The 18,214-nt window shown below is 36.7% G+C and overlaps 1 protein-coding gene across 14 annotated transcripts in view; it reads right to left on the bottom strand.

Annotated features, from left to right (window-relative positions):
* The window catches only part of BNC2 (basonuclin 2), a 349,580-nt gene that overhangs the window by 160,297 nt on the left and 171,069 nt on the right, over window positions 1-18,214 (bottom strand). The window contains exon 1 of one of the 14 annotated variants that reach the window (XM_019281979.2): window positions 13,435-13,528. The exons of the other annotated variants lie outside the window; for them this stretch is intronic. Coding sequence (XP_019137524.1) covers window positions 13,435-13,479 — 45 coding nt within the window. The 5' untranslated portion in view covers window positions 13,480-13,528. Of the gene's footprint in view, window positions 1-13,434; window positions 13,529-18,214 lie in introns of those variants that run through there. 14 annotated transcript variants of the gene reach the window in all.

Below are 18,214 nucleotides of genomic sequence, written 5' to 3'. Positions count from 1 at the left end.
TTTGTTGTAATAAAGCAAAGAAAAAGCAGTTGTCAGTTAAAATGCCATTTCTGTCACACTTTTTAATAATACTGCTTCTGTAATTACACTGTGGTTCTTTATACTTACTCACTAAAAGCTTGCTTAGTTTCAGCATGGAAAACAATTTATGAAATTACAGAAACAGACTGAACACAGCAGTTCATTTGCTGAGGCAATTATCCAGATCCTTGTCAAAAAAGAGAGAGAATAAAGACTGTGATGTGCAAAAAATGTTTCTAATTCTATGCTATAATACATACAATATGTCTGTGGTTGTGCTGGATTATGTTAATAAACTGCAGTCGAAATATATTTGTCACAACACAAAGGAAGGGTGCTATCAATTGTCTTGCCAGATAGTTTAAATTAGTCACCAAAACGTCTAGCCAGGGTTTCCTCTGTGACCCTTAGATGAAGGGAGAGGCTTATTGGACAGTTTTTCCTGTGGGAATAGACAGATTCTTCTAATGCTCAATTATTTAGAATAATCTGGGAAATAACTGTAAAGTGAACAGTGTTACAGTTGCTTTTTTAAACAGATACGAAAAATTCAGCTCACAACACAAATCCTGTGTTATTTTTGGCTGGTTATCACTCAGAAATGAGTTTCCTTAATATTTGTTAGAAAAAATGGAGAGAAGCTGTATTCCGTCTTTTGGGAAGAGCAAAATATATAAGGAGTGAGATACTGCTCAGAAAAAAAGAGCAAACAAATTGTGGCTAAAATCTAAGCCCACAGTCCAGAAAAATTCCATTTTAAAAAGGAAAAGAAAAATGAAATGAAATATTAAAAACAGAACATAGACTTGTTTGTTAACTTCTATATATTCAGAAAGCAATCTATTGTAAGAGTGAAGTCACTTGAATAAGAAGTTGGAAGGAGAGTATCTTAAAGCCCGTTAGCACTCCAGAAATACATGTACTACTATGTATTTTATTGAAATTCATTATTTTTGTAATTTTAATATCTATCCTTTCTTATTAGAAATTTATCATTTACACTAAAATATAATAATTTTAAAAATTTAAAATTTTTTCCAACTATTTATGGTAAGATAAAAATGCAAATTTTATATTATTTAAACTGAAAATGTAACAACCAGTTTCTTTTCTCCAGCTAGACACTTCATACTTCAGCAGAATGTATTGCTATAGGCTCCTTGCTATAAACTTTGTTTCGCTGGAAAAAGGCTGGGAAAACAGAAGACCTAGCACACAGAAAAACAAAGCAAAAATGGCATCCACACACAGATCATCAGTTGTGAGCATGCTACTAAAGTTTCACATACTAAAATGTGGATGAAGTTTCCTCCTTCCCCACCTCCCCCAACATCTGGAGATAGTTTGGTGGAGCAATTTCCAGAAACCAAACAGTATCTTTGCTTGACTAGCTCTTTTCATTCACAAATAAACAATTAATGAAATGGGTAACTAATTTCCAAAGTGTTCATATTCGTTAGACTGTTTCCTGAAATTAAGTAGCTGTTCCATGATGCAGTGCCCACACTAATGGTACTGCTATTATTTTTCCAAATAGAAAAGTTTTTTTTAAGAATATCCATTCATGTTTAATTTATACTAGCAATCAAAGCTGAAGAAAAAATCTTTCCAACTTTTAAAAATGAATAGATTTGCATAATAAAAGAGCAACTAAAGAACTATTCCATCTGAATCACTAAAAGTCACTATATGGAACACACTTCATGGGTCAAAATCTAGGTTGTATTATTCTAAGATTGTGTCTCTGAATTACAGATGAAGATATCTGAAGTTTTGACAGGCTACAATATGTTTTGAGTATCCAAAACAGGGTGGAAAAATAAACTCTACTGTGCAGAGGTCTGATTTAGAACAATTGTTCAGTATAATTAAATTCAATATTCAATTGAACAGGTCAAGTATCTGCTAGATATTAGCTACTTAAAAAATCCTGGTTTTTATTTCTGACCAAAAGCTTGTACTAAAAACTGCTCACTCTTTCCACACCACTTCTTTTTTATGTGCTGCTGTCACATGAAGAAAGCTCTGTGAAAAAAATTTTTCAGCTCATCCTCTAGTCTCAAAAATTTTTCCAGTAGATTTTTTTATTACACAGCTTTGCTTGAGCTGTGCATATATTACATAACATAATTTCTACTCAGTAAAGGTAAATACCCATCTACAGAAATCCATCTCACATTCAGTGGTAAAAGGGTGTGACACAACATTGCCACCACCCGTATTTTGACATTTTTACTTTCCCATCATTTACCGTCCTAATAAAGAGTTGAGGATGGAGAAATGTGTCCCACCTTTCACCAGGACATGAACAGGAGCTGCTGAGCAATGAGCGTAATTTCCCCGTGCCACTTGGCTGTAGTGGCAGTAGCTCTGGGGGATGCTGCCGGGAGAGAGAACTGGTAGGGGAAGTGCCTGAACCTCTATGCTCATTCTATACTGACCATCAGAGCTGTTTACAGGACACTTGACCAGCAGCATGAATCAATTGGGAATAACAACTAGTGAAAAATATTTATATATCAGAGTACTTTTATTTAACGTTTTACGAACTGAAGCCCTCATACTACAAGCATTCACCTCCTGGTAAACACTGCAATGAGTAATTATGTCACTAATAATTTTCCATTACTTCACATACACAAAAGTTTATGATCCAGGCCACCTTTGCACAAGTCACACAAATACCTAGCTTAGAGGATTCTCTGTTTCTTTCTCAGATAAATCACTGGTTTAAACTCACATTCTTTTATAAATACATAATTCCATACCCCTTAAATAAATGCTGCTTTTAAAAATACATGGATAATGTGAGCAGCATAACATGCCTAAGCTGAAAGGGCATCTCTCTCTGTCAAGCTCTCACACAACTGAGAGAGTTGAGGTATGCACACTCAGGCAGGAGTGATCAGCATCCATCAACAGTCTCTTTTGGCCAAATGAATGAACAATGCTGATGGATGGGAGAATGCAACTCTAGACATGAAAGGAAACAGAAAAATACTTCAGGCTACTCTCTTTCTGAGTAAAAACGTTCACACAGAATTATCATGGTTTAAGTAAACCACTTAGTAAAATGGATTCAGGTGATCTTATGCATTTGTCACTGCACTGACAAGCTCCAGGTCTAAATATTACCTCTGATCAGCAAACAGAGAAACCTGAAAGTTTTCAATTTTTTTTTATTTTACTGTAAGCTTCAGAACGAATAATGCCTGAGACTGTGCACCATTATTATATTGGCGTGTCACTTACCTTCCTTCCCTCAATTTTCCCATCTAGATATGAGTGACTTCATTTCTAGAGTGCTTCTGACCTCATAGACATAAAGCACAGTGTTCAAGCTGTGGATTCTATTTGCTCTCAGTAATCAAAACTATTCTATGCAGTAGGCAAAACATACTACTATCTGTTGCGGTATAACCAGAGAATACAGGTCTGCAAGGTCAAGTAGAAATAAGATTATTCTCCATTCTTTCCTTAAGGTCAGCCTTAACATGTGGCCCCTTCAGGCATGGTCAGGACAAAAAAAAACCCAACATAAAATAGAAATTCAAAGACCACAAATCAAATTTAACGTGACTAAATCTTCACAGTCATACACAAACTTCATTTGTGCACATGATATGAACGATTTCAAACTAAGAAATTTAGGTGGACATAAAAAGAAATTAAAATGACATTTTCAAATCCACAATTTAACATAAAAATTGAATTTTTAATTTGGTAATATAAAAGCAATTTTTCAAACATAGAAATAACTTCATAGTAACAAGCCTATTGAGATTTACAGCATTCTGATAATATATTCACATTTTCAATATGAAACACAGTATCTCTCTCACAATGTGCCTCTTAACTCAAAATATTCTAGACAGGTAGAAATGAGCCTGTGTATATACTATTCTGATAGCTAACAAAAAGGAAATTTTCTCTGCTACATGGATGATCATTGAAATATTTTACAAAACAGAAAACCATGTAAAAGAGAATATATGTCCATTTTTAATGTAAGACTAAGTAGGAGAAAAAATTACTCTTCTGATTAACTTCTGTCACTATTTGTATTGAGTCTAAACTGAATAGCCTAATTATGAAGGTTGTAAATATCTGATTTAACTTTCAGGGAACAATTTGCAGAATACTGTAAAGAGTGGAAGATGGGACAAAAAAAATTTCAAAAACATTAATCTGTAAGGAGGTAAGCTTGAGCAAAAGGATGGAATCCTGGGCTGCATCCAAAGCAGCATAGCCAGCAGGTTGAAGAAGGTGATTCTCCTCCTCTTCTCCTCTCTGGTGAGATCCCACCTGGAGTGCTCCATCCAGCTCTGTGGTCCCAAACAAAATAAGGACATGGAACTGTTGGAGCAAGTCCAGAGGGGAGCCACAACAATGATAAGGGTACTGCAGCACCTCCCCTATGAAGTCAGGCTGAGAAAGTTCAGCCTGAAGACCAGAAGATTGTGTGGAGACCTCACAGCAACCTTCCAGTATCCAATGGGGACCTACAGAGAAGATGGAGAGAGACTCCTCACCAGGAATTTTAGTGATAGGAAAAGGGGGAATGGGTGCAAATCAAAAGAGGGGAAATCTAGGCTAGATGTTATGAAAAAATTCTTTATTATGAGGGTGGTGAACTGGAACATGATACTGGCACAGTTTGCCCAGGGACTTTGGAGATGCCCCAACCCTGGCAATGTTCAAAGCCAGGTTGGGTAAGGCCTTGAACAAGCTGGTCTAGTGGAAAGTGTCCCTGCCCATGGTAGGGAGATTGAGTCTTGAGGATTTTTAAGGTCCCTTCCAACCCTTAAAATTCTATGACTCTATGATAAAAGCTTAGGTAGTGACTTTAGGCTAACAAAAATTTTAAAAGAAAAAAGTATGCTAAATTCCCTCATTAGTCACAAATTTTAAAAAGTCTCAGGGACAAGTAGCTTCATGCAAACATCAGTAATACATTCACAAGAAGAAAACGTTGTAAGTAGAGAAATCTTTCAGATGATGAACTATGCTTAGTTGCTTAGTAAGAAGTAGTAAACAGTGAACAGTAAACAGTGAAGTCCAATTCAGAAATAGTACACGTTAAGGATACAGCAGCAGTATTTTGTTTCAGTATAAACTCAAATCCTTTTGTCCAGCACCTAAAACTAATAATATCCTCAGAATTCCTGTGTAGAAATAGCAGAATTCTTTACTTTATGACATCATTATTTTAGTTTGAAGGACTTTTCTTCCAAATGTTTACACCACTGTGCCAGTTACTTCGGCTGAGCTGACACAATGAATTTAAAATGGTCTAATACTTTTGACTTACCAAGAGATTAGCACATGATTAACTAAAGTGAAGGGATTATTATTACTGCTGTTAAAAGATATTACACTTTTGGTAACTCATTCTATGGATGATACATACACTTTCCACACTGAGAAAGCAGAATGAATACAAAGTTTTCTTAGTTTTAGTTACCCACAAATTATCTTGCAGTTAAATAACAGAATCCTCTCTAATTAACTTTTTTTAACCTTAAGTCTTGGCCCTCGTTTCCCTAAGGTTCATACAAGCTGATTAAAAGATGTAATAAGGGCTACAGAAACAGTCAAACAATTGCAGCATTCAGTCTCTTCCTTAACAAACAATCTCAACTCCTGCATGCACACATGCACACACAAACCCACACAGAGGCGTTATGGTGAGCAATGAGGTTCATGTTGAAGCAGAGTGCAGCATTAATACACTTAGTTAGACAGAGCTATATTCATTGAAGCTTGACACCAGCTCTGTGAAGAAGGGTTGTATTTGCAGGAGCATAGGGAGGGAAGAAGACAGAGAAAACACCAGGAGGGAGAAGGATTCAGGGCACAGCTGAAGTGATCCAGCAGTTTTTTGATATGGTTTAGACTTCACTTTGGGAATGCAACAAAACGACAGCTACAAACTTAACCCCTTGACACTGGCAAGACTGTCAGCCTCAATGCTAAGTATCCATGCACTGAAATTCTGACTCCAACAGGTTAATGGGTAGGAAGCTTCTTCCTTTCCTGCCAAAGGTGACATGTTCTTGTGGCTGTATTTCTGTTTCATGCATAGATGCTCTTCCATAGATATTAATCTGTGACTTCACTTCTTCATTCTCTTTTAAATTTCAAGATTAATTTTATTATGCTAACATCTGTGCAGGTTAAAAAACAAATACACAGTGTAGAAAGAATACAAGAAAACATGAAGTGAATGAAAGCATAGATTTTTCACAAACTTGTGAAAAATGTACCGCGTTTCCAATCAATTACATAAAGGTCATAATTAATGATCAACAGCAAGTTTTAAGAAATCATAAGTAAGCAATAAAGTAAGCTTTGTTATGAATACGATAACAGAAGAACATGAAAGAGAATGGCATTCCTTAGTTTTAAATTTCTTCTTATTAAATGTTTTGTGTAAATCAACATGAAAGGGAAAAGGAAGACAGTGATGTATTTAATTTTTAAGACATTTTTAAATTTCAATTTTGGGTCACAGATAAACAATGCTTGTTAGGGTGGGCAGAGGGGTAAAAAGATACGACACATTTTTTCTGCATATAAAAGGCTGCCTTTGTTCCTGCAAGATTATTTAAGTGCAAATACCGGTAACAAAAACTGAAATTACAAGGTGAGATAAAAATTACAACATGGGGAAATTCTGCTTTGCCTCCACAGCATTATCTGGTTCCCCCTGTTGTCATAAAGCCAGGGAAAAAAAAGCACTTCCAGAAAGCTCACCAAAGATCAAACTGTGTCTGGTGACAGCGGTGTCCAAGCTATAAGTAATGTTCAAAGGATTCAACAATGCCTGTGACTGATCATTCTCTTTCCCTTGCCATCACCTGCTGATTTTGTCCAGGTGTTTTATGGCTATCTCGAGGCTCTGGAGAACAGACAGAAAGAAGACTTTGCCAATTTCTTTTGTCTGGGATTGTGAATTCCTTACACAGATGGTGGACAGCCACAGGCTGGCCAACTCCATGCACAATTGCCTTTACCCTCAGAAAAAAAGCAAGAGAACAATATTATCTACTCCCAAAGTATTGTCTGTAAAATGTCTGTGGTTAGGGAATAGGACAAGATCCCTTTTATTAAGGAAAAAAGGTTCCCCCTGCCTCAATCACTCTTTCATTAAAACAATATCAGGAGGGAGGGAAAAACATGATTAAATAAATAAATAAATAAACTAAGACTTTGGCTTGTATTAGTAAACTAAGCATTCCAAAGCAATTGAAGAGGTTTGTCTAATAAGATAATCTTGTGTTAACATGGTTTTGTAGTATGTTTACAGTCTTTCAAGTATTCCAAACAAATCCTGCTAAATCTTACTCACTAAGCAAACTGAGACATTTCTGGCAACAATTTTTAAAGATGGGCACCAGACATGAGCCTCTTCATCCTTTTCCTCTTACTGTGTTTGCTTACAAAAACGCCCATTACCTATGCAAATTACTGTTAAATGTGTAGTTACTTAATTGTGTAAGTATCTGTTTCAATATGTACTTTTCTGCAATGATGCAAGTGCAATTTTAAAACTAGTTATTTGAACTGCTACTCTCCCACTTCTGACCTCTGAGAGTCTGACTACATACTAGGGAATGGAGTGTATGCAACAAAATATTTGTGCAACACTTAGGCACCTGAAAAAGTAAATTTTACAGAAAAATTTGTGACTACTTCCAGTTCTCAGTAGTGGAAGAGCTTAGTAAAATACGGGGGTTTTGTATGCATTTGTGACAAAGAAGTCAGGTACAAATCTTATGTGACAAACATATCATGGACAGCCTCTGTCTTCTTGTATGCTTAGAAAAAATACTATGTACGCAATATATACTTACTTAGGATGCTTCAAAATACGTACCAGAAAATAAGTAGATATCTAAGACTCAAATTATGGCCAGACTTCAGGAACCTCAGAGCTATACGCCATTTCACCTTTGCTTATAAGGTGATGCGAATGAACTCTGAGCTCAGCAGTAGGATGTAAGGAAATGCACTCCTCTTAAACCTGCAAGACACAGACTGGTCTCACACTCCCCATCACCCCATCTTCCTGCCTAGGCATCAAAGTTAACATATACATAGGCAGAACAGAGTAATGGACCTGACTTCTGCTTTGCAGATCTAAGAGCACAGTTATATCCTGCTCTAAATTATTTATTTTAACACTAAAGTGATTTTGGGTTTTTTTGTTTGTTTGTTTTTGGTGTGCATGGGAAGTATACCAAGCAATTATAAAATCTAGCATATAAACTCTGGAGAGGAATGGACAATTACAGCACCCTGCCTTTCTGCTGCCAAACTGGGATATTTTCCTGTTATTTTCTAGCCTTATACAGAACATTTCCAATAATAATCTGCTGATATCTTAAATGCTCAGAATAACATTAACATTAAAAAAAGTCTGACTGTAAAGGTCAAATGTAATGGTTGTAGAAGAGTTGAGCAGGTAACCTCAGAACTACAAGTTCCCTTTTTTCTACCACCACAGGTAGCAGCAGTACAGCTTCTATACACTGTTCGGTCTACCAGCATGTCATAACCCTGACCTAAGAAGGTCAATTTCATGGCTGAAAAAGTAGCTTAGCCTCCATGGCTCATTTCATCCTTCAGCCTCCTGTTGTGATTACTGACAACTTAGCCAATGTATTTATTTATTTTTATTTCTTTTCTGTACCCAAATACAGAGATACAGGCGCATAATATAATGGTCATATCCATAAAAAGGCTGCAGTGGGTGGCCCTACACAAACATCCCAGAAGTCTTTGTGCTTATTTCTTGCACAAAAACACAGAAAAATTCTCTGTGACTTCCCATGATTGTAAAAGCGTCCAAACGGAAATATTCCCATGCCCTATACAAAAAAACCTGTTAATTTTAACTTTACCCCATTGCCTCTTCCCCTTGAGATATTAATTTTAACTTTACCCTCTCATCTTTCCGGAGAGATAAGAATGATCAGAAGGGTAGCCAGCCCAGAGTCTGGCAGGCAAACGAAATTAAGTGAGTTCCATGGATGAGGCTGTCTTACTGTAAACAGAAATCCTATCAACTCCAGCACCTCTGCCAAGCATTTAATCCATAAAACCCTACACAACACAGCTGTGTTCAGGGGCGGGGGGATTGGGGGAGGGGAGGGAAGGGAAGCGAAGGGGAGAACTGTTTGTTTTAGGGCATTTTTTTGTTTTCTTTTTGGTTTTCTGAGGTAAGTATCTGCCTACTTCACACTGTCTTGAAACATTAAAAGGGCACATCAATGATGGTGATGATGGTAATGTCACACCCAAGTAAGTAATTTAAAAGGAGTGACTGTGGATGAATTGTTCATAGGTGAGTGAAAACTGGATCCAAGCATGGGTGACAGAACTCATGGAAACTTGGCAGGATGATTGCTCAACACAAGGAATTCAACCCAGGAGAGAAAGACTAGAGAATGGAGGAAGAGAAAAAACCTGCCTACTGGGAATTGGTCTAAGAATGCCATGATGCCCTCAGATGTTAACAGCAGTCTGATGATGGCCTGGACTGAATTCAAACTGGTGACCTAAAGCAGCAAGAATCTGTATCTAACTAATAATCCCCTGATCCAGAATACTTCAGAGCTTTTAATCACAAAAGAAACATTACAGTCCCAAAAGAGACTTCATTGGAAGGTAGCATGCTAGATACTAAAAAAACATTTAAAAGCTTGTGAAAAATCATGCAGCTTCTTCCACCAAATAAAAATACTCCTCTTTTAACTTTATCAAGGCCAAAAATTAGGGGGAGAAAACCAAACATAATTACCTTCCTAATAATTTAATATTTTTCCCCACTCTTGTGGGATAATGATTAATGGATGAAATTTCTTCAGTTCCACTTAATGATTCAGTTTTTATTTACATTAGCTGTCTTTCAGGATTAAAATTTTAAAAGACACTTACACAGAAAGAAAAGGGAGAGAGGAGAGAAGGAGAAGGAGAAGGGAAAGGGAGAAAGGAAGAATGAGTAGTTTCAGTACAGGCTGTGGAATGCAATTATATGCATTAAAAATATAACAGTGTTCATTGTCAACTCTCAGTTTAATGGAGGGTCCACAACACAGCCTCAGCAGCTTACTAACTTAGAGTAAAAGTGTAACATGGAAAGCAAAATTGGCTACTTCTCTGAAATGACAGAAGTTGCAGTATTATGGATAACAATGAAGTACCACAGTGTGCACTTTTACCTGAGAAACTATTAAGCTCCTAACTGATTAGTAAATTATGAAAGAAAGCATGGTATGCATTTTCTGTAGATACTATTTACAAAATATGACTACATAATCTCACTGAGTAGTATGCTATAAGCGTCTCAAAAACCTTAAGAATTATACACCCAAGGTTAAATGCTTTCAAGAGCAGATTTTTTAAAAAAAAAAATTTCTAACTTCACCATCTTTGCCACACTATTCTTCTTCTTTAGTGAGATTATCTATGGATCATAACTATAATTGTCTATCAACAGGAGGGTGATTATTGCAAGGTGAGTTTTTAAAAACTATTTTTGTATGAGTAACAAACATTATTTTTCAATGCCAGAAAGACTAGGCCTTGGTATGGACTGTATGCCAACATTTTTGGTTTTAATTTAATTTTATTTGAGCTCCATCAGTAAAGAGGAAGAAAGCCTTGAAATGGTAACATTCATTTTATTTCCCCTCTATTCATTGACTTAAAATAAAAAAAATATAAAAGGATATGCTAAAAGATTTACCCAAAAAATAGTTCCTTAAAGGCAGATATTTCTTCATGTCATCTTTCAGGCTCGAACAAAATTTTATATACAACTTTTAACACTGAAAAAAATTGGGATTTATAGTTCAAGTGTTACTGATACAACCTGAAGCACAGTGTGCTACAGACACCTAAACTACAGCTTTTCAAATGGTGCGGCTGAAATAAAACATCTCATTCTTTCTTTTTTACTGAAAGGATGCTGCAATCATTAAAGTAGTCTTGCCCTCTGTATGCTTGGGAGTGGTCTGTCCATAAGTTATTAATAAAGCATGGTCAGGTGCAGCAGCAGACCAACTATTCATATTAATGAATGTCTCATGAATATTCAGCTACATGTTGACTCTTACCTCAGAGGAACAAGGGAACTAAAATCTGGGCCCCTATTCCTGCAGCTAAACCTCCTCATGCTGTAATTTATTGTGAATAATAGCGACTAAATTTGTAACACTCTTGTTCCTCTAAGGGTGTGAGTGGAGGATTGCTATGAGCTGTATTAAAAAACAAAACAAAACAAAACCCCCTCAACAATGAAAACACATAGTACTTTTAAGTCTATTTTAACTAGAACTATACTCTTGTATTTTAACACCCGTGCAGATTTTTTGCTGAAATAACAGTTGCTACTGATGGCTACCCGTGTTCTGAAATGCAGACTATCTATTTGGTAATTACCTTCCCCTTCTAGTCAAACATGATACAGCATGGATGGGCAACTGCATGTGTTATAAACACACATGAATGTATCAAAACACTCTGACTACTGTTTTCCCTCCTACTCAATACCTTTTGCAGACTCCCCTTGACTTTTATTTCTCATTTTTCTGTATTCTAAATTGAAATCTCTTGACCATTACCTGTTCCAGCAACAGCACACACAGAACATCACTGATGTAGAAGACTTCTAAGTGGGATTAATCAAGCGATTGTTTGCCTGACTTATTTGTCATTTCATTCTTTCTCAAATTTTTTTTTTTATTTAAAGAACTGCTCTTCCATGGCCAAGATATGAATGCCCACTAGATACTGTTTCAGGGCCAGAACACACTTCTTAAGCCAATTCTATCACTTCCTTTTCAAACTGAGCAGAACTGCTTCAATTCTGTACATCCTCTAAAAGTTAGAAGGGAGCACCTTGACATGTAATAACAGGCACCTGGGAAGCCAACAGAAGCAGCTGGAGCACATATTTTAATAAGCAGCTCTTAAAAATTCAATAAAGTGAGTTGTAATTGGGTACAGAGACAAATTGTCTGAGCAAATTAAGAAAAATACTTTTCAGTGTGTTACATGCAAAATTATTTGTAAGACTACACTAGACATGCACTTGAACAAGCAGATTCTTACATATCCAGTCAAATTATCTCAGAATATATACAGCATTTACTGTGCTTTTCTTTTGGATAAAATTAATGTCAGCTTTCTGTCCTTAAATCTGAGCCAATGGGGAAACAAAATACGGTTAGCCCTGAAATAGCTGCAGTAATTCAATCCCTGCACTCTCCTTATTTTCTTGATGACAAAGAAAAACTCCCAACTGGCAAGGCCACCTGCACTGATTACTCCTCCATCCACACCCACGGACTAGGAAAATGAGCCAATGATCATTAACCTTAATTTCTTCTTACATAAACCTCAGTTGCTTTTTTTTTTCCTTTAGGTTTGCTTCTCTCAAAATTCCCTTGAGACTAAAAAGGGGGGGTGGGAGGGAAGAGAAGAAAAAAGGGAGGGAAAAGTCATAACTGGGGAAAAAAATCAAGAGAATTGAAAAGAACTCAGTGATTTTTTTCTTCTGTTTCACAGCTGGCTTATTGTAACTCCGCAGCACTCAGATAAAGGGATTTTGAGGCACTATCATCTCTTTTGATAGCAACTTCACTCCCTCCCCAGTCTCTCTCTCTCCATGCAATAAGGTAAATGCTAATGTGTGGGTTTTCTGGGGTTTTTTCAGATTTTTAGTTTTTTCCCTGGAGATATTCCTGGGTAAAGACAGTTGGCAAAAACAAAGATGGGTCTGGACGGCAGGAATGCAGGTGTGGCCCAATGTCAGGACGAAAGGGCCAAGCACAACTGGGTGGGATATTTCCAGTGTAACAACTTCAAAATACAGTAGAGAATGCATCACCCCTCCTGGTCATCCACATTTTGTTACTGCCAAGTGGAATAAATTTTCGTTCAAGCTGTGTGGGACTAGCTCCCACTGGTATTACATCACTTTCTAATGGATAAGACAGTCAGTTGGACCATCTGAAGAATGCTTTTTAATATACATATTAAAAAAATACATATTAATAGATAATAAAATAATCATGCTGTAGAAATAATAGTTTGTATAGCACAAATGTGTGTACTGAAAACAGACACCCTGTTATCTTGTAAAGTATCTGGGCAAAGCTAACTAGATCATAATCAACACTTTCAAAGGAATTACACATCTGTGAAATTAATACCTTATCAATTCAGTGACGTATGCTTGGCCGTATCCCCTGTTGAAGTTATATTTTTCCTGCAAATAATTTTAAAATCTTTATACAGCTAAATAAAAGCAAAAAATAAAAGGTTTTAGTTTTTTCATTAGGATTACTTAACTATAAAGCAAATAAATGTCCAAAGAACATAACAAAAGTGTGATTGTATTACCTTCAAATACATTACAACAAGCTGTTTGTCGCCTACCAAATACATATAGCAGGGCTTCTTTGGAGATCAGGAGGCAGACAGTAACTTTGATCACGCAGACATTCCTCATTATTTCAGACCTCAAATCAAGTAGCAACAGTCAGGGGAAGAAAGGGGTGAGAGACATGGGGCTGCTGGGGAGGAGAAGGGAAGCACACTGCAATTTTGTCCTAGGTTCAGCATCCTAATTTAAGCAAAAACAGGCTGTTGGCGTCTGTGCTTCCCTGCAGCCCCCTCCCCTTCCCCATGCTTTCCAGCCTCCTGGTTCACTAAAAATGACAAGCACATTTCTAGGCTCTGCTTTTTTATCAAGCTGACAAAGGTCAACAATACTAGCCAGAAGAGTGTTGAAGTATTCAGTGCCACAGGTCATCCTAATAGATACTGGAGGGACTCATTGCAACACCACTGTAAGCCAAGACAGCATGATTTTTAAGAGGCAGCACTTTGCACGTTCACAGTCTAGTTAATTTAATACAACACTGGCCTCTTGTTTGCAAAATAGCATTGGCACATTTCAGAGGTGGTATCTTTCTGTGGGTGACAGTAAGGTGACTGAATTCAGGCATGTTAACAGATGCACCTTTTTATGCTCTGTTAAACCATGTCACAGACTACAGCCCCTAAGCGCATTTCTTTATTTATGCTGCAGCCAGCTGAGCTAATTATCAGAGACAGACCTGATTCTAGTTCTATGAAGTCCAGTGGTTGTGTGTGTGTATAAGGAGGCTGGGAGGGAAAACAGAATGGGGGGGAGTGGGAAAGTGTGAAAGCAGTTTCTAAAACACATGGAATTGAAGTCTTCATGTAATTGGTGCTATGAAGGTGGGGGGGAGATGTATTAACAGCTTGATGATATAATAATATTTGGGTTCAAACGAACTGTGTTTCCTACAACCATCTTTTTTTTTCTCCTTTCATCAGTTATGTTTAGCTTCAAACAGCTACAAAATAAACAATACAAAACCCCTCTCCAGTACTCAGAGTGGAAGATGCTACCTCAAAAAAAAAAAAAGGTAAACAAAAGTGCTTATTACATCTCACCTACAATTCTGGTCTGTTTTATCATTTTTTAGCATTTGTGGGCACAGTAACACCCACTTACAGCTCTCCTTTCACTAAATATTTCAATACACCAATCATTTGCCACAAGTCTTTATGCCACAGTTGTATTTTACCAGTAGAAGCAGCTACCTCCTTTCAAAAAATACAAAATTCTTAGCCAATTTGGCTGGGTTTTCTACTAAATGAATGTTTTTGCTTGCATGACTTCATCCTGTACTACAATTTTCATTTAAAAAGTTCGTGGTACTCCACAGAAAAGATGGGAAAAAGAACTTGATGGTGACAATTCTTTTTTCTCTTTCCTACATATGACTAAGTGACCTTAACTAAAAAATTAAATCATTTGTCATATGAGCAACAGTTTTTTGTTGTTTGGGTTTTTTGGTTGGGTTTTTTGTTGTTGTTGTTGTTGTTGTTGTTTTTTTTTATTACAGCATACAATTTAGCTAATAACTGGTTGGGGCCAATCTTTAACAAGTCACATATTTCCATTGTCCCTTCACCCCCTGCTTATGCTTTTACCACATCCTAACAAAAACATGACCAGAACTGGTGAAAAACATACGGTTCCAACTAATGAATCACATACTTTCCCGCAAGTGCAGTAAGTACTACCAGCTGTGACAGTCTTGCTTTGGCAGTGGAACCAGTGCAGAACAAGGCCGACACATCTGAAACCAGCTGTACTGAAAAACCACAAGCAATTTAAGTCCGTCTGCCTTCTCAGGGGCTTCTTTGTCTCTGTCTATGTCTCTGCTCTGTCCCTAAAACTTGCCAGCCATGTTGTTTTGACAGAGTTCAGAGTTTCAGAAGTTTCAAGGGGGGGAAAAATCCGCTGATTCAGGAAACTGTGTTTCAAGAAAATGATAAGGAGGTCTTTGTCAAACTAGCCCAACTCAGGAAATTTAAAGAGACAGAGTATGCATCTACCCATTTGCTCTGCTTGTACTACAGCTTACAGCACAGAAAAAGACAAGTGTATACTTAAAACACATGATGTCCATAAATTTGTATTTGTACTTAAAAGCACAGAATTCTCTGCACAAATGTAGAGGGATATGGGGAAGAATGCTGCTTGAGATCTTGAGATTTTATCAGATTAAATCTGGGAAGGTCACAAAACTCACAAATTACTTAATTAATCTCTGATTGCATACATCACCCCAACAGGAAAACCAGTAACAGCTATACCCCAGCACACTGTCTTATGTGCTGTAAATGCCACATACTTTACTGAATACTTTCCAACGGTGTTCAGAGATTTTTACAAGTTTTGAGGGGGATAATTGTTTGATTCTTATATGTCAAAGCCCAAGTAAGAAAATTAACATAAACCTACTGTACCTGACTGAGAGAGGTTGTAGAAAAACATTAATCAATGTTAAAAAAAAAAAATTAAGAAATCACAATTGGCTTAGAGTAGCTTTCCTTTACATAAGTAGAAATGTTGTGACATTCAAGTCTGGTGTTCCCAGCCTGTTCAGGATTAAAAGCAAGTACTGAACATGACATTGAGAAGCCTGCTTCTCCCCTATCACTTTCAACAAAAACCCAATTCATGTTTCCATCCCTGCAGAAATGCAATATATAAATCCTAATAATCTTTAAAATTTCAAGCACCTTGTCGAGGACTGGTATTTCTTTATCTTGCAGCTCGCATAGGTATGCATTTTAGAAAGTATTCATAGAGCAAAGGATGAAACTTTTTACAGGAATAGATTTTACATTAAAAACAAATTTTTCAGAATTTAAAAGAAAAATTTAGATTAAGTAATTGTCTCGTGATGGATCTCTGAAAATACTGCAATTAGTACATTACACATCTGTTGCAGGATTTTCCAGCAGCCAGAGACATCCCCCCTTTAATACATATTGGGCAGCACATAAGAAAGGCCAAAACCCACAGGAGTCTGTTTACCTGTAGTGACTGGTTTTTGTACAGAGCCTACATGTGCACACAAGCGCTGTGAACATGTTTAGCAGCTTTCAGGCTTTTGTTTCACACTGGGGATGGTCGCATTTCCCCCAGGCAGTAAAGCCATTAAGTGAGCTATTCAGAGACTCCCTATCAAGAGCAAACAACACTTCAGTGCAGCATGACATTATATATTTTGTATACACATACTTTGTAGGAAAACTATTTTAAGTATAGTTTAACACACAAATACACGGACTGTGATCTCTCCCTACGCAATGCACCTGTGATGTCATGCTGGCACACTAAGAGTAATGCATGCACTGCAAGGCGAATTATACAGACCCACTTCAGTAATCAGGAAGGTAAACAGCTAAAAAGAATTTCAGCTCACAGCACTTAGAAGTGATGAAAAACTACTCAAGTCAGCTGCGACATACCAAACAGCTTCATGATTTTAAGAACCATTCAGACTGTTCATTCCTAGATGAGCCACGTATTCAACAAGGAAGCATGACCTTACTCCATTTTCAGAGGGTAAACAAATCCCCTTCATGGTATTTGTATTTATCCCTTTCTGATATATGTATATCAGCTTGTGAATCTATTTGTAGTCAAGTTTCCTATACCAAATATAATCCTGATGCTGTTCTTTACTTTATGACTGAAGCTCTCACCAGCAGTGGAATGGGGAAGAGTGATCAAAGGATGCTGAAACTCACCTCCATCCTCTCCTTCTTGATAAGATAGACTGAAGACAGCTCAGCCTTATGCCCTTCAAAGAGCTGCACTGGATGGTCTGGGGTACTGAGGGGTGGTTTTGGGTGGGATAGGTATAGCAGGTTATGAAAAGAACAGACAAATTCTTTAAGGTATCTTGTGTATTAGCCTAACATCAGCCCTGCAGCAGCAGCAATCAATTCTGCATCCTTTTAGTAAACATAAGCTAAAAGGAAATTACAAACTTGAGCTCTTTACACAGTTAAAAATCACCTTTTTTTAACTCTAGGGCAGAAGGTGGTTTTGTTTTAATGATTTACTGGTTTACCTCAAATTAAAAACTAATAAAATTTATTTCCTCTTAAAATGGAAAAGGTCTTCAGCAGGTCTTTGGAGAGTCCAAAGAAGAATAGTCATAACAATAATAAGCTGCTATCACTGAATTAGCTCTACTATTTACATTACATTCTAATGCAAGCATTATTTTTCTGTGAGCACAAAAATGACATTCATCCATTTTTTAAAATTCAACAGAAAACAAAATCAGTCAAGCAGCAATGAAAGAGCTGGGAGAGGACAATTAGAGATATCCGGCATCAACATAGGAGGAATACCTTTTGCATGGTGTCTTATAATTTTATGTACAATTATGCAGCTGATTCTAAATCCCTACTACAGTTTACTACAATTAGAACTGACTAAGCATATGATTCACCTTTTCAGTTAATATTTTGACTTCCATTTTTTATGAAATTTATATTTTATGGAAATTAAAATCAATATAATTTTTTTCAAAAAATTACAGTACAACGTGCAGTACCCTATATGTCAGCTCACCTCACTATAATTTCCTGAAAAGAGCAAAATGTATTCATGCACACTTCCCTGAACAAAAAACTGAATCTCAGTTTGTCCTATTTCAATTCATGGTTGCTTATCAATTCAATTTTTTACATTCAGATGCTTAAAAAAAAAATTGCAGGGGAGGAACTTCTGAGAAGAACTAAACTGAAGAATCAATATTTTTTCTTGAGAAAAAAG

This window comes from Corvus cornix, chromosome Z, assembly GCF_000738735.6.
Source record: "Corvus cornix cornix isolate S_Up_H32 chromosome Z, ASM73873v5, whole genome shotgun sequence".
NCBI classification, from domain to species: Eukaryota; Metazoa; Chordata; class Aves; order Passeriformes; family Corvidae; genus Corvus; species Corvus cornix.
Note: the sequence above shows the minus strand (reverse complement) of the source record. Positions and strands in the feature narration are given on the sequence as shown.